This window comes from Juglans microcarpa x Juglans regia, chromosome 4D (assembly GCF_004785595.1).
Source record: "Juglans microcarpa x Juglans regia isolate MS1-56 chromosome 4D, Jm3101_v1.0, whole genome shotgun sequence".
NCBI classification, from domain to species: domain Eukaryota; kingdom Viridiplantae; phylum Streptophyta; class Magnoliopsida; order Fagales; family Juglandaceae; genus Juglans; species Juglans microcarpa x Juglans regia.
Window position 1 is genome coordinate 4,168,568 of NC_054600.1, and position 20,067 is coordinate 4,188,634.

The following is a 20,067-nucleotide window of genomic DNA, read 5'->3' on the forward strand; positions in this document are numbered from 1 at the left end:
ATATAGAGAGTATCAATAATAGTGAAGAACATCCAGTCGTAAAAAGAAAATAGTGTACTGGTGGAGCTTCAAATACATTATTTTGGTTTATGGTGTCATATTTGATATGAGGACATCTTAAAATATATCTAGTCATGAATGTAAGTTTCTCTGATGAATTAATGATGACAATTTACCTTAAAAAAAAAAAAAAAAAAAAAAAAAAAAAAAAAAAAAAAAAAACTTATCATCATGTTTTTCGAATTGCAGTGTTTACACCATAAACTACCAAATATAATTCATTTGTAGCCTAATTAAGATTTAACCATTGAACTAGTTTTTTTTTTTTTATAAAAAAAAAAACAGAGATTTAACCAGTTGGATCAATGAGAATAAGACACGTGCAATAATTGAATTGATTGGATCTTTCACTGCTAGTGCAAATTGAGAAAATAATGGTAGTTTAGGAGTAGAAATTCAAGATATATGTTGTGTGTGGTAGAAGTATAAGTTTTCTTCACTATTGTTTTATTTCATCACCCACGAAGATCAATTTTATACTATAATTATAGTATAGTTTTATAGTACTATAATTATTCTATAATTATAGTGATTATAATCACTCCTTATACATTGTTAAAATTCTCTTCCATAGCGAGAAAATCATGGGTGGTTTCAAAATTATTAACACCATAGAAAAACAATATACATCTGGTTATCAAGATATTATTTATCACCTTTCTAATTAAATCAATATTTTCTCCCTTGCCAAAAACAAGGTTATAGATACGTACAAAATGAGGAAGAGCCAAGACCCAAAACCGACAACAAGGGTCTCTATCTGGCACAAAACACCCACAAAAGGAAACTAGTTCCGGAACATTTTTAAAAGGAAAATTGTATACATCATATTATCATCTCACTTTCATCTTATTAAGTAAAATATAATATATTTAATGATAAATTATTATTTATTATATACTTCTTTATTATATAATAGTGATAAATGTATCACATACTACTAATATAATTAAAATAAAATGAGAATATACTGTATAACATTACTCAATTATTGTGTTCAAGATTTCAAATCTGTCTATCCCCAAGCCAAGTTGATGGATGATCTCCTCATTAATCTCCATGCATAGGAAAAAACAGCAGAACAGCAGAGATATTAAACGATACAAGTAGCCATTGCTGGCCTACCGCCTAACCCTTCATGAACGTGTGTAAGACAGACAAACCAGTGTCGTTGCAGTCTCAAGTGAAAGGAACTCGGTCCCTCAATAACTGCCTGTCATGACTGTACCTAATTGAGGACGTGGGCTTCAGTTCACCAATCACCCAAACCTGCACTGAGCACTCCATTCATTATGATGTGTCCGTCCGTTTATAGCCCATGTCGGTTGAATATTGAAGAGCTGTCAATCAGAGGGTTCCAACTACCAACGCTGAGCTGTTCAGAACTCTCAGTAATTGTTCATCCTCAACATCAACCCTCCATAGCGCCAAGAAGAACCAAAACTAGAGCCAGCATTGCATCGCATTGCATCCTAATCCCATTCATTTTGTTCTTCTTTTTCTTCTGGGTCGCAGTGTTTCGTTCCGCCGAAGAGAATGATTGTGGTAGACCAGCACTTGCTCTGGACCTTCTTTGCCTCTCTGTTCTGCTTTGTTCTTCTCTACACTCTTCGTCGCCGTAATAGTAGCAATGCCAATCAGATAAAGCTGAAGAAGAAAAACTTTCCAGAAGACTGCGCGAAACAGAGGTTAGCCGACAGAGAATGCCCCCTCGTTGATGGCTCACGCACCGACATCGTTATTGTCGGCGCCGGTGTCGCAGGTGCTGCCCTCGCTTACACCCTCGGCAAGGTCTTTTTCCTTCTTCTTTTTTTCCGAACAGTAAACGAACTTCTTATTGGCCTTTTTCAAACTTGAATATGAAAATTGGTGAAGGAATGAGTGCTGAATCCTGATGGTCTGCTGGGCTATTTTGTCATAATTTTGATACAAACTTTTTTCCCGATGGATTGCTAACCATTTTCTTCTCTGGTTTTACTGATACATCTTGGATTCTGCTATATATATTCGGCAAAGACCAGATTCGTCAATTTAGCATCATGGCACGGTAGGATTCTTTTTCAATTCAGCATCATGATCAGCTTTTTTCGATATATATTCTGATTGCAGGAAGGAAGACAGGTTCGTGTGATTGAGAGAGACTTGAAAGAGCCGGACCGGATTGTAGGGGAACTTCTCCAGCCTGGGGGTTACCTGAAACTAGTAGAACTGGGCCTTGAAGGTATGCACGACACGTTACAATTTTACAGTATTTTTCAAGTTACAATGAAAACGTGAAGGGTGATTGCTGAAAACATGGTTTTGTCTCTGAATTTGATATCAGATTGTGTTGAGGAAATTGACGCTCAACGAGTGCTCGGATATGCTCTCTTCATGGATGGGAAAAATACCAGGCTGCCTTATCCTTTGGAAAAATTTCAATCGGATGTGGCTGGAAGGAGCTTCCACAACGGGCGTTTTATACAAAGGATGAGAGAAAAAGCTGCTACTCTTCCTAAGTACTATTTCTTCTTGCCTTCATACTTTGAATATCATAAAGTTCGTTGCTATCCTGGTGGAAGTTCCATTTTATGTCGTTTTTCTTGTCCAATCTTCTGTGCAGTGTGCAATTGGAGCAAGGTACAGTAACATCACTGCTCGAAGAAGATGGGACCATTAGAGGAGTTCAGTACAAAACAAAAGATGGTCAAGAACATAAAGCTTGTGCTCCTCTAACAATTGTGTGTGATGGTTGCTTCTCAAATCTGCGCCGCTCTCTTTGCAACCCCAAGGTGCTACAAAAATATTAACAGTTTGCTTGGTGTGGTTGGAATTGAGTTGGAAAATGATTGATGGTATTTTTTCTTTAACAGGTAGATGTGCCCTCTTGTTTTGTGGGTTTAGTGTTGGAGAACTGTCAACTTCCATTTGAAAATCATGGGCATGTCGTTTTAGCAGACCCTTCACCCATCTTGTTTTATCCAATCAGTAGTACCGAAGTTCGCTGTTTGGTTGATGTACCTGGTCAGAAATTACCTTCCCTTGCAAATGGTGAAATGTCCAACTATTTGAAAACAGTGGTGGCTCCACAGGTATTATACTCTTCAGTTTAGCCTTAACATTGTGTCTTGCACTTTGGATTAATGAAGAAAACTTCTGTTACAGATTCCACCTGAGCTTCATGATGCCTTCATATCTGCCATTGATAAAGGAAATATAAGAACCATGCCAAATAGAAGCATGCCAGCAGATCCACATCCGACTCCCGGAGCCCTTTTAATGGGTGATTCTTTCAACATGCGCCATCCATTAACCGGTGGCGGGATGACTGTGGCGCTTTCTGATATTGTTGTGCTACGAGATCTTCTTAAGCCACTGCATGACCTGAATGACGCAACTTCATTGTCCAAATATCTTGAATCCTTTTACACCTTGCGCAAGGTAAGCTGTCTTGAATCCTTTTCCACATGCAATGCTGAATGTATGTTGTGCAAATAGAATTCGATAGAAAAGTAGCAGTGATCATCACTAGAAGAAAGTATTATTTCTGTTGTTTGAATCTAAGTACTTAGGAATTCGATGCACCTTTCAAGGGATGTTATTCCCAACATTGGATAACAAGCAATGCTACTCTTAATCTAAAATCTTGTCATCCTTAATCATACCTGTTGGTATATTTTAAGTGACTTTATGTGTCAAACACCTAAATGGAAACTGGTTAAGATGCACCACGTAGCAAATGTGATTAGGAATGATAAGATTTAAAATGAAGAACAACATTTTTCTTATATAACTTATTATGTGACATGGTGGTTGTCGTTGTAGCCGGTGGCATCTACAATAAATACTCTGGCTGGTGCCCTCTATAAGGTGTTTTTAGCCTCACCAGATCGAGCAAGGAAGGAGATGCGTCAAGCATGTTTTGACTATTTAAGCATCGGAGGAATGTGTTCCACAGGACCCGTGGCTTTACTCTCCGGTCTAAACCCACGTCCAATGAGTTTAGTTCTCCATTTCTTTGCTGTCGCAATATATGGCGTTGGCCGTCTGCTTCTTCCATTTCCTTCACCTAAACGCATGTGGATTGGAGCTAGGTTGATCTCGGTATGTATTCCCTATCCTTTTTCCTTGTTTCTTGTAGAATGTTGAGCTACGCTGATATATATATATATATGTTTGTATTTCTATCCTTGTTTCTGAGGCATGAAATTCCCGTGAAATCCCAATGCCCATTGAACAGCTTTTATCTTTTCCAGAGTGCATCTGGTATAATATTCCCAATCATCAAGGCAGAGGGAGTGAGGCAGATGTTCTTCCCAGCAACCATTCCGGCATATCACAGAGCTCCTCCTGTCTAGTGAGATATCTAAAAGGGTATGATAAAGATCAAGTAGCTTTGGCTTTGTTGTAGTCAAGAAAACAGGGTGATTAATCCGAAGCAAGCCAATGGGGTGGGTAGGTTTGTATGCTTGCGGTTTCCCCTAGAGGACATTGTAAAATTATTATATTGTTGAGACTGCTAGAAAGTGTACTCTGTATTTAACGATGAACAATCATTCTGTTAGAAAAACTCGAAATTATGTAATTATCCATCTGTTTTGAATTTCTTTGGCTGGACAGTGGACAACCTCCAAAGTCCAAACAAACAAGGGTTGATTACTTCGGCTAGAAATTTGAGAAATTCTAAATGAAAGTCTTGCGCCATACACCTCTCCACCTAATCAACATGTGATTTGTCATTTTTTTCCTTCCATCTTAATGCTTAAATAGTGTGTTTAAATAGAATGACAATAATGACAAATCACATGTTGGTTAGATGAAAGTGTGTGGTGTAAGGCTTCATGTAGCATTTTTCTATAAATTTTAGTCTGATGTTTCATACTCTCGCTTGCTCAGAACACCTTCAAATGGATATTAATTTAACTTTGATCGTTTCAAACCCTTTCACTTCAGGACCAACCGGTTCTGCTAATTTTCTCACCAACAATGTATACCGTCTCTGGTCTGGGGAGACCATTCATGTGATGTCTTGTTCTGTTACTCTGTACAGCTCAAACCCACATGGTCCGCAGCAAGTTGTTGAAGTGTCTTTGTTCCCTTCTGGTTCCACATGACATTGGTTTTTTTGGGCATGAGGGGAGGGGCAGCAGATATTATGTATAGTTCTAATTGCACATGAAGCCTCCACTCTAGGCTCAAAACTAAATAGGAGGGGAAAAATCCTAACTCCAGGTCGCTTCTCAAGTTTGTTACCAAGTGAGATCACATCCATTTCTTGGAAGCTTTTTCCAAGATACTAAGCTTCCTTCCTTAACAAATCATGGGGGCTTTGATTAACCACGATTATATCAAAATGGGCAGGAGGGGGATATAAGAATAACAATTCCATCAATGACCATTGGTGAATCCCTCCTCTTTCTAGAAAGCAACTCTGCAGGAGGACTTCGACTTGAAGGAATGTGGCCCCTGACCTTCAATAAAGTTAATAGTAGAACCTATACAGCCTTGCTGAACTAAAAATGGAGAATTAGTATGTGTAATGGTGGTAGATGCATTAACCAAATCAAATCAAGAAATTGCCACCTTACTGTGGAGAAATGTTCTAGCTGAACATGGATCTCTCCAACTTCTAAGGTTTATGACCCAATCCAACTGTAGCCAGGTTGCTTCATAACTCCACTCCTCCTCATCAGTTCCCTAATATTAGCTGATTCCTCCCATTGACCCGCGGCTGCATATATGTTTGACAAAAGCACATAAATTGATGGATTACTACGATCCGTATCAAGAAGAAATCCAGCGACTATTCTTCCTAGCTTTATATTACCATGAGCTGCACAAGCACTGAACAACGTCCACCAGATATTGGAATGTTCAGTTTCTACATGTTTAATCTTTATTATTCTTTGCACATCATCAAGATACCCACCGCGACCTAGAAGATCAACAATGCAGGAAAAATGATCCACTCCAGGAATCAACCCATAATTTTTCACCATGGAGTTGAAAATCCGAGTGCCATCATCAACTAAACCTGCATGGCTGCAGGCAGAAAGAACTGCAGTGAAGGTGGCCTGATCTGGTTTGACCCCAAATGAGTCTTGCATTGCCTCAAAACAGTTCACAGCGTCTTTTCCTTGCCCATGCTGTGCATAAGCAGATATTAGGGCATTCCAGGAAACTGTATCTTTTTCAACCATTGCATTGAACACAAGCAGAGACCGATCTAAAGCCCCACATTTTGCATACATTGTCACTAGTGCATTACCTAAAGATGTCTCTGAAAACAATCTGAATCTAAGAATGTAACCATGAACCTGTCTCCCATGTTGCAAGGATGAAATGTTAGCACAAATGCTCAAAATAAGACTGAAGGTATATACATCTGGCCTAAGTTCCGTTTTCACCAATTCAGAGAATTGCTCCAAACCCTGTATCGGGCATCCATTTAACATGGACCCTGCAATAATGCCATTCCAAGAGATCAAATTTCGGGGGTAGGTGTCGTGGAAAATTTGATAAGCCTGCTTTACCTTTCCATGCTTGAAGTATCCAGAAACTAATGCATTTGGGACTTGGATTTGCAACATGAGCCCATTTTTAGATGCAAGGGCATGGATCATCTCCACAATGTCTAAGCACTCCGAGCTGGCCAATAAACTTCCAAAAGTAAACTCGTCAGGCTCAGTTCCTGCCTGTCGCATTTGCTGGTAGGCCAAGATTGCTGATCTACCAAAATTCCCTTGAGCGTAGCTCGAAATAACGGTGTTCCATGAGACAAGATCCTTTTCCTGTAGTCTCTCAAAAATCATGTGAGCAGCATGCAAATCCCCAAAACTGGAATACATGGTTATCGTTGCATTGCTTACAGACGTAAATGCTTCAAAACCCATCTTAACAGTATGGCCATGTACTTGATGCCCAACTCTTGCAGATGAACACGAGCTCATCACACTCACAAAAGTAAGTTCAGTGGGTCTGAGACAAGCCTCTTGCATCTCTTTGAACACCTCTAAGGCCTCTTTGTCTCTTCCCGCTCTTCCCAAACCATCTATCATCACATTAAAAGTAATCTGATCATATACGCCAGCTTCCGCTTCTTCAAATACCTCATAAGCATTGACAACAAGTCCACAATTAAAGTACATCGTAACCAGAGCATTGACCACAGAAGCCCTAACCAAATACCCAGTTTTTATCACCAGTGAATGCACCTGCCTTCCTAAATCCAATTCCTCCGTAGAACACACACTCAAAAGACTACCAAAAGTGTAATTGTCATGCCTAACACCCACCCTGTGCATTTCACAAAACAACCCGACAGCAACCTCCACGTGCCCATTCTCAGCACACCCTGTAATCATTGCATTCCAAACCGCCACATCACTACCCGGCATTCTACCGAACACCTCCCAAGCATCCTCCATGTGCCCCAGCTTAGCATACGCCGACACGAGCGTCGTCCACGAATAAACATCCGGGCTCTCGATATCTGCAAAAGCCCGTCTCACCGAGTCCAAATCCGCTGCTTTGACATAAAGAGAAAGCAGAGTGTTTCCCACATGAGGGTAGGCTCTGAGGCCCGTTAATATAGCATGGGCGTGGAGTTGGTTCCCAAATAACGTTTCCCGAAGAATAGCGCAGGCGGTGAGAGCGGTGGAGAGGGTGTAGTGGTCTGGTTTCGGGGATTGGAATGAGTGAATTTGGGTGAACAGGCGAAGGGAATCGAAGTAGCGGTTTGAGCGATTGAGCTGGGCGAGCAATTGGTTGAGCTCAAGGAGTTGTCGTCGTCGTTGTGCAGTGCTTTCGGCTATGGCGTTTATGGCTTTGACAAATGTGAGCTTCATCACTCATTTTTCTTGCTCTGTTATTGCAGCTGGCGGCACTGGATGTCAATCGGTCGTTCTTTGAAGCTTTGAGCCACCGTTGGTTGCCGCCGTGCCTTATTTGCGGAGTAATTTTGGGACTCTCGTGAAGGCCCAATGTGTTTGAGAAATGCTAATTCGGGACCCAAAAAATGTTCCGAATGGGATTTTATTTATTTTTTTTTTGTTTTTACCGAATAATTAAAAAATATTTTTTTAATAGTACTGTGAATTTTATATTTTTTTAAAAATATTTATGATAATTAAAAAATACATAAAAAAAGAAGAAAAAAAGAAGAAAAAAAATTACACTATTCGGAACACTTTTTGAGTCCCGAATTCAGGACCCATAGTAGTACTCAATGTGTTTTTCTCTTGGGTCATGCAACATCCACAGATCGAGAATCCCAACGATCAGCCATTTTTTTTTAATTTATTAAACATTTTTTAAAAATAAAAAAAATTACAAATTTATTAAAAAATACTTCTTTAATTATTACTAAAAAAAATTAAAATAAAATAAAATTCAATACAAAATTTTGCTAAGAATTTTTTTTTTTTTTTTTTTTTTATAAATAGACTTCATTGCATTAATGAAATCGAAATTACAATTGTGACTTATCAATACAGGAAAAATCCAGACTATAATCCATCCTACGCATTTGCTCTGGAGTACTCCCGAACACAAATTTCTTTGTGACGGACATTGTCTAAACTTCTATAAACTCTCTTCGAACAAACTCTAGCTTGTCTGAGAAAGTAGCGCTTTGTAAAAACAAAACTAATCGACTCCTCTCTAAAAAAGAGAAGCACTATCACCTCCGTCCTCCCTAGGAGGAGGAGTACTATCACTCTGTCTCCTCCTAAAGGAAGAACGGGACTCAACTGCTATGGACACCAAGTCTAATAGCCTATTTCTTTTATTAATAAGTAGAGAAAAACACAAACAAATATTGAAAAAAAAAACCATACAAAAAGCAAAGATACACTGTGCAAAAAATAAAAACACAAGACTGTTCCTAGGGTTTCATCTCTAACAAGTCTCGCCGCCCCTCCTTTTTCTTTTTTTCCTTTTTCCTATTGCCATACGCTGCCTTCGCAGCCCCGTACCTCCCTTTGCCTTCGCACCGACTCCATCTGAGCATCGACAAGACACTCACCTCCACGCGAGTGCCGGCGATTCTCCCCACCACCTACCAATAGCACCACATGAGCACCTCGCTCCCCCCGCACTATCACCATCCCTCTTGGCCTGCGCTAAGCATTTTCTTGAAAGTAGGATTTTTCTTTCTCTCTATTTTTTTATTCTTTAAACAAACTAAAATAGAGTATAAATAAAGATATTACATAGAGTGTTAGCACTATAACTAACGGTAATCTCCTCACTTTTATTTATTATGTATTTTATTAATGTGATTAATTAAAATAATTATTTTATATTAAAAAAATAGAACATATAATAAATAAGCAAAAATGATTGTATATAAAATTTTTGATATTTTAATATATCCATTAACAAATTTATAAATATTTTTTTCTTAATTGCTTGGTATCTTATTTCTCATTTTATCTAATATTCTATATTATGATTGCTGAAAATAAAATTAAAATTTAAAAAATACTTCAGCAAAAAAAATACTGTAACGCTACTCGATAATAGCAACGACGATTGTCGATAACCAGGGATTTACACGCAGCTGAAGCGCGACCAATTTTTGAGGTGGTGAAAGCCAAGTTTAGCTGTAGCTGCAGACCCACGAAGAAAATGCAGAAATTGTATTCACGAACCGAGATTTTCTTCAAGAAACGCCCTCACTTCCTCGTTTCCTCCAAAGCAAACCAGCACTTCAACTGCTTTAACTCAACCTCACGCGTCACAGCCCATGAGTTCCCCCGATCCCGTCCCTCCAACTCTCGAGGGATTCTTCCCCACACCCCATCGCAATTCAAGCCAAACCGTAGCAGACCCTCCAACCAGATTGACCACAACCATGTATCAGACGCTATAAGAAGTGGCTTTGGGCTGGTTCGCCTTCAAACTAACTCAGACAATCAGGCCCACAATGAGAGCCATGACGAGTTTACCGCCGATGTCGAGAAGGTTTACAGAATCTTAAAGAAATTCCACTCGAGGGTTCCCAAATTGGAGCTCGCTTTGCAGGAATCAGGTGTCTGTATGCGTTCGGGTTTAACGGAACGAGTATTGAATCGCTGCGGCGATGCCGGGAACTTGGGGTACAGGTTTTTTGTTTGGGCTTCGAAGCAGCCCGGCTATAGACATAACTATGAAGTCTACAAAGCTATGATAAAGATTTTAGGGAAAATGAGGCAATTTGGTGCTGTTTGGGCGCTGATTGAGGAAATGAGGACGAATAATTCCGACTTGATATCCCCAGAAGTGTTTGTTGTTCTGATGAGGCGGTTCGCCTCGGCCAGGATGGTTAAGAAAGCAATCGAAGTGTTGGATGAAATGCCAAAGTATGGTTGTGAGCCTGATGAGTATGTGTTTGGGTGTTTGTTAGACGCTTTATGCAAGAATGGTAGTGTTAAGGAAGCTGCCTTGTTGTTCGAGGATATGAGAGTCCGGTTTGTGCCGACGCTTAAGCATTTTACATCATTGTTGTATGGTTGGTGTAGAGAAGGGAAGCTCACGGAGGCCAAGTTTGTCTTGGTGCAGATGAGGGAGGCAGGGTTTGAACCGGACATGGTGGTGTATAACAATTTGCTAAGTGGGTATGCTCAAGAGGGCAGGATGAGTGATGCATTTGACCTTTTGAAGGAGATGAGGAGGAAGGGTTGTGAGCCGAATGCAACCTCCTATACTACTTTGATTCAGGCGTTCTGTAGGCAGGATAGAATGGAGGAGGCAATGCGTACTTACATTGAGAGTCAGAGGAATGGGTGTGAGGCTGATGTTGTGACCTACAGTACATTGATAAGTGGCTTTTGCAAGAAAGGAATGATTGATAAGGGTTATGAGCTTCTGGATAATATGATACAGGGAGGACATGCTCCAAATCAGACAATTTATTTGCATATCATGGTGGCTCATGAGAAGAAGGAACAGCTGGAAGAGTGTATGGAGCTCGTGGAGGAGATGCGAAAGTTCGGTTGCATTCCCGATCTTAATATTTATAATACAGTCATTAGGTTAGCTTGCAAGTTGGGGAGGTTAAGGAAGGTGTTCGACTTTGGAATGAAATGGAAGAAAGTGGACTTAGTCCAGGGCTTGACACCTTTGTCATAATGATTCATGGGTTTATTGGGCAAGGTTGTCTGGTTGAAGCTTGTGAGTACTTCAAAGAAAAGGTTGAGAGGGGTCTTCTTTCTGCTCCTCATTATGGTACCTTGAAGGAGTTATTTAATTCTATATTAAGAGCCGAGAAGCTTGAGATGGCTAAAGATGTATGGAGTTGCATCACGGCTAAAGGGTGTGAACTTAATGTGTATTCATGGACAATTTGGATCCATGCACTCTTCTCGAATGGGCATGTGAAGGAGGCTTGTTCATACTGTCTTGACATGATGGATGCAGACGTAATGCCACAGCCAGATACTTTTGCTAAACTCATGCGGGGTTTAAGGAAACTTTATCACAGGCAGCTTGCTGCTGAGATAACGGAGAAAGTAAGGAAGATGGCTGCAGATAGGAATGTTACTTTCAAGATGTATAAGCGGAGAGGAGAAAGAGACATGAGAGAAAAAGCCAAGAAGAAAACTGATGGAAGGAAAAGGAGGGCTCGCCAACGCCGTTGGGTGGAGGCCATGGTAGAGCTAAACTTCTATAGTTTGAATGAAATGGTTTCTATGAAGTAATATCATCTTTTTAGTAAGTGTAATTATTTACATCAGCCTATAGCCGCAGCACACCATGTGTTGAGTTCAAAAAAAAAATATATATATTATATATATATATATCATGTGAGGTGTGCGGAGAGTGCGGTTGATGTATAGCCGCACTCTTTTAGTAATATCTAATCAGGATTATGAATAGAATTTCACATTAAATGGCTTTGAGTCGATTGATTCGGTGAAGGTGATACGTTTCCACATTATATGGGAAATGCACTCTTCGTGGCAAAAGCAGTGGACCTATTTATATCCATAAGAACAGAACTTCTTTTGCATGTATTTCGGATGCAACTTTCACAACGGGTGCGTCAATGGCAAAAGAGCAGGTTTATTTTTGCTTGGCCAAGATTATGATGCTGCTGCAGAAGCGGAATTGAAGTGGTAGGCTCGTTTTGCTTCTTCAGCTCCGCCAGGCTCAGAAGCCATTGGCAAAGTAGAACCATGCCTACAAGCTGTTTAAATCTTCTTGTACAAATCCTCACAATGGGAGTTTTTTCCAAGGCATCACCAGGATCAATATTCCAAAACTCAGAAAGGAGCCACATGTATCATCCAAAGCACTCAAATCTTGCTCAAATCTAATTATTGGAATGAGGACAGTCATAGTGTTCTCCTATGTACCCAAGAAAAAAAAAAACAACCATGCAATTGTTCCTCAAATGTAAGCATGGTTAAAGAAAGGAAATTCCTTCTTGTTCAATTTGTTTTATGTAATCATTAATTTCCAGAGGCTATAGTCATTGTACAACTTTTCCTTTATCATCTTTCCTACAATCAGTAATCGTTCTGATTTAAAAACCAATGTTGTATTCTCTGTATGTCTTTGTAGTAGCTGAAGCTTTCAAACTACTAACTCATGTCGCGATTATCCGTCTCGTCATAGATTTCTTCCTAAACAAGCAAATTAATGGAGGAGTTTGTAAATTTATGGAGGATGTGATAAAAGAACTGAACAAAACAGAATTTCTCATACCTGTATGATCTCTTCAATGACATCTTCCATTGTTATGATACCAATAGCTTCTCCTTCTTTGGTGAAATTGGGGAGTGGCTCGTCACTGATACGCAGGACTTCTGGGTGAAAGTCCTTTGACCATTTCTTGCTCTTTGAGAGACCTTTATTACAATTGGCGTCGCTAGGTACACTTTTCAACTTCTTGAGTGCTCCCCTGCTCTTCAAAATTTTCTCTTGGGGATGCCTTTCACCATGAACGTCCAACCTCACATCTTTTACTAAATTTACATATTCATAATACAACATGCAAATTATATGTTGGGGATAAACTTAATATAAGCTTTGGACAGGATAAACAAGACAATCTATTGTATGGTGTTTACCATCAGTTCGGTTTTCCGTAGCCGACTGCGCAGTGTCACTGTGCTCTCTAACAACAACAGCCATATGGCTATGACCTTTTTGAAACTCATTTAATATGTCATACAACGGCGTTGTTTCTGAGACCCTGGCAGACACCCCCATGAACATTGTACATCAATTTCAGACTTAAGAATGTGCACAAAGAACTAATCATTTGACTGCATCACACATAAACATACAGAACGTGTCTATATGTATGCATATGTTGTTGTTCATTATGTATACGAACCATATCTTAATCTTACAGTTGGTCAAGGTTAAATACCTTGGAATCTTGCGGATAGTGACATTCTTTACAGGCACCTCGTCAGTTGGATGGATAGTCAGTAAGTTCTTCACCTATAATTTAAAAATATAGAGTGATAGACACTTCAGATCTACACTGAGCAATTTACTACTTATTTATTCTTAGGAATAAAGTAAACACAAGAGGCAGGTATGTAACCGGATAGAATTTGCTGAATGAAGAACTGCAAAGAACAATCTGTAAAGTTTTACTGGGAAAAAAAAGGAGTAAACAACTATACAAGGATGATGCTAGTGTGGAACTAAACATGTACAGGTTGTTTACAGATCCAAAACTGAAGAGCTGCGAGCAAATGCGGCATTGTCGAATCATTAGCAATTATGTCATATATCACAAGCCAAGATCTTATCCAAACTTTAGAACTTCAAGTAAGAGAACAATGAACACATGAGCTGAGTACTATAGCATGTAATGTTGACCAAAAAATTTATATGGACATAAATAAATATTGTGGGATCCATTTCATTATCACACTTGAGGCCCTCTGCCCTCAAGAGTTTGGATAAGATAAGAACTTGAGGGGTTTTTTTTTCTCACGAGATGAAGGGTCCAAGGGAAAACAATGAGCTGCTTCTCTTCTCATAATTATAAAATGTTGAAGTAAAGGAACGAGCATGTACCAATATAAGTCCGATGATGTTTATCGGTTGCTCGTAATAAACTGGCACTCTGCTATGCCCTTGCTCCAAAATTAGCTTCATCAGATCCCTTAATGATAGCGAGAAAGAAAAAGAAAATTTATAATCACAGGGAGACCAAAAATAAAACTTATTCGTGTTTTATTATAAGTATTTTTGCTAAATAGAGACTCATGATATACCTGTCCAGTTTGGCATTTATGTCAATTGCAAAAGTTTCAGAGATAGGAGTCATTGCATTCCTTGCTGTTTTCTCTGTAAGTTCAAGTGCTCCTGCAATGATCATTGTCTCATCCCGCGTCAGTTCTCCTCCTTTTCCAGCCTGCATACCAGCAAAGAAAAAAACAATGGCTTAATCAGTAGACAAGCATTCTAACCTTGATGAAATTGAAGGTCAAGTGGGAGAGAGATGGACATGTTAAATGGGTCTCATAACTTATTACTCATTTAATACTGTTCAAAAATTTGCACAGACGGTAATAAATATTGTGAGACTCACCTCATGTGCCTTTGTCTCTCACTTGAAGCCTTCAAGTTTTAAGGAGTATTTTTTTGCTAGTAATTGACTCTTCAATGTCGATGAGTGTGAAAAATAAGTACCTCATTACCGTGCAAATCAACTAATGTTTTCAATTCAGCTCGACGAAAAAGTGGATCATGGTCTTTTCCCAGCAATAGATCTAATAACTGGTATATACCACCAAAAGGAATGATCGTTCATGGTGAAAACCAGTTATCCATAGAAAAATATTTATCAGCATTTCAAAGAAAATTAAATGCATTCAAACGTATCCAAAGTATGTCACCTTGCTAATTGGATATGCAACAGGAAAACAAGTCCAAACAAGTATCTGGACAACTGGAGCCAATGCTGCACCAATTGCCAAACCATATCGAGTACAAACAGCTTGGGGTAGAATCTGCATATAAAAGTTCAGATTCCAATGGATGTTCACTAAAATATCTGAGATCTTCACTAAAGAACCATTGCAGACACTGCAGCTCCATCTTTTCATGAAAGATTTAAAATGTCAATGGAGCTGTTATTTTCAAGTGGAATGTTCAATCAAACAATGCCAATATCTAGAGGTTAAGCTTTCTATGATTTTACTCAGGTCTATCTAGAGGAGCCTTAAATCAAAGATACTTCAACCAGATTTGCACAACCTCTACATTTCCATCATTCTGATTCCTGTTATTGGACATGCATGAATGCATGCAAATTTTTGACACACATACACAGGCACAAGCCAAGATAGGAACTGACCTCACCAAATAAAAGTATCAAGGTCACTGAAATAATTATAGCTCCCCATGCTGTGACCAAACTATCCAGGAAAATGGGAAGTGTCTGAAAAAAGGCAGGTTACAAACATCGTGTGTGAGAATGCTTCTAGTTGAAGTCATCTGTATATGCTGTTTACTTTTGCTGATGGCACTTACCTCCATTGCAGCAGCATTGCAGATTAAAAGGGTGCAAAGCAGTAAATGTTGCCTTCTCACGACTGGCAGTATCTTCGCTGTTACAACATAGTCCTAACTTTAAGTGATTTCAATCTAAAATGTTCTATCCCTCAAACAAGTTCGCAATCAAGCAATTACGTACTGATGATAATATAACATGGAACTTGGAAGCATCACTCAAAGTATCCGTGCCTCACTTGGTGCTCATATGACATATCCCATGCTTTCACTTAAAAAAAGTAACATCTTAAAGAATAAATGTAGCACTCCGATATATGAGCACCGAATGTCGAAGAATAATGAATAGTAGTAAGATATTCTGAGAATAATATCCAAACATCATGTATGAGAATGCTTCTAGTTGAAGTCATATGAACACAACTAAATCATATGAACGCAACCTAAATCATATGAACACAGAAGGACAGTTTTTTATTTATTCATTTCCCTAGAGAGTGTTTCAAAAAGAAAACATCCATTGAAACTCCCTATTATTATCATGGTAATGAATATAAGAAGGTGATCCTCGAGAATCATTTAGGCGGTCTTCCTTAAACTAACAATAAGATGAACTTCTACAAGAAGACAATTTTATATTCTTGTGATTTGAAAAAAATGGGAACCCATATATATTTTTTCAAATAAACAAAAGATTTGTAACATATTCATATCTAGCTAAACACAGGCTATTGAAGGAAAGGTAATTTGTTTGAGAAAAAGCAGAACAAGAAGGAGATTCATTGAATCAATTACCGGCATGTTTACGATCACTGGGGGTTCCAGACTTGATAATAACTTCAAGCTCGACCAGGCTCATCGACATGAGGCCCAAGGTGAGGCCAGACATCATCCCAGCAAACAACACTAGCAAAGCGATGATTCCTATGTGAATGAAAAACCCTGTTTCGCAGCACCTATACTCAACAGCCATTGACTTCCCTTTTCCTCTTCTTCCTTCTGCTCTTCTTTGAGCTATGTAACTTTAGTTCAGACCCCTGCAGTGTGAAGACACAGCGACTTTTAGAGACACCTATATATATATATATATATATATATATATATGCTGGAATGGTGAAGTTCCAAAGATATTCTGCTTGGCTAGAATGAAATCAGATTCCACCCACTCTTTTGTGGGGCTTTCGCTTGAAACATCTTAAACGAACCTTTTCCATTTTAAATGAAATCAGATTCTCTGTTTCTCTCTGCAGGAAGAGATGGAGCAAGAGCTTGGCCTAGAAGCCTAGTCGGAGTCGACAAAGTACACAGTAGTTATGTCTGTTGGGGTTGTGGCGCCCCCAATCCCCCTTATATAAATATACAGGGATTGAGACGTCAGGATGGTGACAATACGGTCACACATCCCAACGAAGTGCCAGTGTGTGTATATGCAACAGTGTTCAAATAAAATAACGCAGCGGATAGTCAACTAAGTACCAGAATTTATTTACAATCAAACATCAGTAAAGATTTAAATAGCAGTTATACAGTCATCCATAAAATAATTTACAATAGTTTTAAATGTACAAACGAGTGATCCCAGATCACTCCTCAGGCGGAGCCGTCCCCTCAGGCTCGCCCTCCTCCTCCTCATCAGCATCAAAATCTGCGTTACCACAAAATGGTCTCGCAAGTAAGTATAACCCAAACAACAACGTAATATAAAATGCATTAAATGCAACTAACATGCATGCACATGAAAACATGCATTTTTCCACAAAACATCATTTTCCCCGAAAATGATAAATTTCCAACACACACCAAAATCACATTTTGGTCCAAATTATCCGTAAAACATTTTCCCAGAAAATGATTTACCCAAAAATCAACTCGCACTATTTTCCCAGAAAATAGTGCATTAATCCCAAATGCACCATGCATTATTTCCATATGCACCATGGCCTCCCCTATGGACCATCCGCATGTCCTGGCTTCGCAGCGGTGCTCAGTTCAGCGCCCAGCGCGTACATGGCCAAGCACCCACACTACGCAACGAGCGATGCCCAGTTCCGCGCCCAGCGCGTACGTGGCCAGACATCCTCTAGTCCCCGCCAGCAGAAGGACCACGGAGTCGGCACGAGACCATCTCGTCCGATCCCATTGTCGCCCGGCGACAATCCAGGGGACGTTACTCAGTATATTCCGCTCCCGAGTAACCAGAGGAACTCCACCGAGTTAATACCCCATCTCGGCTTGGGGTCGTGATACACACGCACCAAAAATATTATCACATAAAATCATAGCTTTTCAAATCACATGAACATGAATGCAATACACGAAAACCCAGTTTTCTTTTATAAACATGATCATGCATGAAATAATGAAATGCACATGTACCAACACAATATCCAAACCAACAAATCCAACCAACCCATCAACAGCCAATATCCAATTCAACCAAACCAACCAAACAACTCCAATCACAAATCCATCCGACCCCCGAACTCCTCGGACTCAGTCCGGCATGCCAAAAACATAGTGAAATGGGTTAGTGCAAAAATACATTTAAATTACGAAAGTTCTTTAGAGAAATACTTACAGTGCAATATAATAATTTTCCGAGGATCACGAAGTTGAAAAAGACGACGTTTGAGCAACACCGCAGTGTAAAATACACTGTGGCCGTGGGTCACAAATACCAACTTTTCAACGAGGACAAACGAAGACCCAAGATTGATAGGGTAGGGCCTAGAGAGGTCGGTGAAGCTAGTGGTGGTGGTGGTTTGCCGTGGGTGGCGGCGCAAGGGGCGGTTTTAGGCAAAAAATGTACAAATCGGAGATGGACTTGGTGGGGCTTCACCGGTGACGGATCGGAGCTGGGGTTGGGTCCAATGGGTTGCCAAGAGGCCGGGGATGAAGTGGTAGGAAGATGGTGGCCAATGGCAGTGCGACGGCGGAGCAATGGCGGAAAGTGTGCCGCGGCGTCGTGGGTTTCGTGGGCTTTGTGGAGGCTAACGGCGGCACGAACGGCGGTGATATTGGTGGGGTAGGACGGCCGGCGGCTGGGGAATCTAATGGGCTGGGCGGTGTCGACCACCGCCGGCGGACGGCGGCGCAGCTGGTCGGGGAGAAACGGACGCGGGGAGAGAGAAAAGGAGAGGGAAATCGTGCGCACGGGGGAGAAAGCCAGGGAGAAGAAAAAGAAAAAGAAAAAAAGAAAAGAAGAAAAGAAAAAGAAAAGGAAAAGAAAAATAGAGGGAAAAGAAATGAGGTCCAATCCTCATAACTTGGGTCACAAAAATGATCCAACGGAAACGATTTTAAAACCACAAGTTAAATAAAATAATTTAAACGTAATGGTAAAGTCAAATTGAAATAATTAAATCCCACGGTAATTAATTTAAATATTAAAAGCAATTTAAATGCATAACAATAAATAAATATTAAGAAAGCACATAAAAATAATTTTCACCAAATAAAAATCGTAGAAATAAACTCACTAAAAATCCAACCAATTTAAAATAAGAGAAATTATTTTAATTACATAAAAATAATTTTTTCAGTAAAAATACACTAAAATACGGGGTGTTACATCCTCCCCCTTAAAAAAAATTTCGTCCACGAAATTGGCAAGGTCAAATATTGCACCAAGACAAGATCAAGATTCAACCAAGAGAATACTTAGAACATACCGTCAAAATCAATCAAACAAGTATGGATATTGCTCCCTCATGTCGGCCTCTCTCTCCCAAGAGAAATCTTGAGCCAACGGATCACCCCATGCCACTTTCACCATAGGTATTACCTTGGACCTTAACTCTTGCCCTTTCCAATCTACGATCTGGGTCGGGGCAACTTCATAAGTAAGGTTGGGCCGCAGTTGAATGCGTTCGGGATCCACAAAACGTGGCTCTTGCTGTCCAAAACTCTTCTTCAATGAGGACACATGAAACACATCATGAACATCTCCAAAATAATCTGGCAAGGCAACTCTATAAGCAACAAGCCCAACCTTCTCTATGATCTGAAAAGGGCCAATATATCTTGGACTAAGCTTTCCTTTCTTACCAAAGCGCTTAACGCCTTTCATAGGAGAGACTTTAAGATAAACCCAATCTCCTTCTTCAAAGGATAAGTCTCTTCTTCTTGTATCTGCATAACTTTTCTGGCTACTTTGCGCTTCAACCATCTTCTTCCTGATAAACTGAACTTGATCCTTCATTTCTTGAATTAACTCAGGCCCAAGCAATTTGTTCTCGCCAACTTCATCCCAACGTAAAGGCGATCTGCACTTCCGTCCATATAAGGCTTCATACGGGGCCATCTGAATGGAGGAATGAAAACTGTTATTATAAGAGAACTCAATAAGTGGTAAGTGACTCTCCCAACTTCCCTGGAATTCCATGACACAAGACCGCAACATATCCTCCAGAGTCTGAATAGTACGCTCTGATTGGCCGTCCGTTTGGGGGTGATACGCCGAACTAAACTTCAATTTAGTGCCTAACGCCGCCTGCAAACTCTTCCAGAAATGGGACGTGAATCGCGGGTCCCGATCTGACACAATACTCTTGGGTATTCCATGCA

The 20,067-nt window shown here is 39.8% G+C and overlaps 4 protein-coding genes across 5 annotated transcripts; 2 read left to right on the forward strand and 2 right to left on the reverse strand.

Moving 5' to 3' along the window:
• Positions 1 to 1,392: 1,392 nt before the first annotated feature.
• On the forward strand, positions 1,393 to 4,624 carry LOC121259847 (squalene epoxidase 3-like). The gene is made up of 8 exons (XM_041161639.1): positions 1,393 to 1,851; positions 2,170 to 2,281; positions 2,384 to 2,558; positions 2,663 to 2,831; positions 2,913 to 3,131; positions 3,205 to 3,480; positions 3,865 to 4,143; positions 4,296 to 4,624. Exons 1-8 carry the CDS (start codon positions 1,597 to 1,599, stop codon positions 4,395 to 4,397), a joined length of 1,587 nt encoding a protein of 528 aa, XP_041017573.1. The 5' UTR covers positions 1,393 to 1,596; the 3' UTR covers positions 4,398 to 4,624.
• A 617-nt stretch (positions 4,625 to 5,241) lies between these two features.
• On the reverse strand, positions 5,242 to 8,023 carry LOC121259846 (pentatricopeptide repeat-containing protein At3g49740). 2 transcript variants are annotated; one of them, XM_041161637.1, is made up of 2 exons: positions 5,867 to 8,023; positions 5,242 to 5,770 (listed from the first exon to the last, which is right to left on the reverse strand). In XM_041161637.1, the coding sequence occupies exons 1-2, from the start codon at positions 7,884 to 7,886 to the stop codon at positions 5,676 to 5,678; spliced, it is 2,115 nt and encodes a 704-aa protein (XP_041017571.1). In that variant the 5' UTR covers positions 7,887 to 8,023; the 3' UTR covers positions 5,242 to 5,675. The 2 variants fall into 2 exon arrangements, with proteins under 2 accessions (XP_041017571.1, XP_041017570.1); XM_041161636.1 differs by having other exon boundaries at positions 5,242 to 8,023.
• A 1,610-nt stretch (positions 8,024 to 9,633) lies between these two features.
• Positions 9,634 to 11,743, forward strand: LOC121260582 (putative pentatricopeptide repeat-containing protein At5g65820). The gene is given in 2 exon segments (XM_041162524.1): positions 9,634 to 11,065; positions 11,068 to 11,743. Coding segments are annotated over 2 exon segments (2,049 nt in total). The 5' UTR covers positions 9,634 to 9,669; the 3' UTR covers positions 11,721 to 11,743.
• A 707-nt stretch (positions 11,744 to 12,450) lies between these two features.
• LOC121260583 (DUF21 domain-containing protein At2g14520-like) lies at positions 12,451 to 16,825 on the reverse strand. The gene is made up of 11 exons (XM_041162525.1): positions 16,297 to 16,825; positions 15,523 to 15,599; positions 15,347 to 15,430; positions 14,886 to 14,999; positions 14,680 to 14,766; positions 14,262 to 14,401; positions 14,062 to 14,149; positions 13,400 to 13,473; positions 13,095 to 13,219; positions 12,730 to 12,989; positions 12,451 to 12,647 (listed from the first exon to the last, which is right to left on the reverse strand). Exons 1-11 carry the CDS (start codon positions 16,472 to 16,474, stop codon positions 12,606 to 12,608), a joined length of 1,269 nt encoding a protein of 422 aa, XP_041018459.1. The 5' UTR covers positions 16,475 to 16,825; the 3' UTR covers positions 12,451 to 12,605.
• Between the last annotated feature and the right edge of the window lie 3,242 nt (positions 16,826 to 20,067).

Coding starts and splice junctions, on each gene's coding strand:
- LOC121259847 (XM_041161639.1), top strand. CDS start 1,597: ATGATTGTGGTAGACCAGCACTTGCTCTGGACCTTCTTTGCCTCTCTG. Junction 2,832..2,912: donor GCTCTCTTTGCAACCCCAAG/GTGCTACAAAAA, acceptor TTTCTTTAACAG/GTAGATGTGCCCTCTTGTTT. Junction 3,481..3,864: donor CCTTTTACACCTTGCGCAAG/GTAAGCTGTCTT, acceptor TTGTCGTTGTAG/CCGGTGGCATCTACAATAAA.
- LOC121260583 (XM_041162525.1), bottom strand. CDS start 16,474: ATGGCTGTTGAGTATAGGTGCTGCGAAACAGGGTTTTTCATTCACATA. Junction 15,431..15,522: donor GCAATGCTGCTGCAATGGAG/GTAAGTGCCATC, acceptor GCCTTTTTTCAG/ACACTTCCCATTTTCCTGGA. Junction 13,474..14,061: donor ACATCATCGGACTTATATTG/GTACATGCTCGT, acceptor TTTAAATTATAG/GTGAAGAACTTACTGACTAT.
- LOC121259846 (XM_041161636.1), bottom strand. CDS start 7,886: ATGAAGCTCACATTTGTCAAAGCCATAAACGCCATAGCCGAAAGCACT.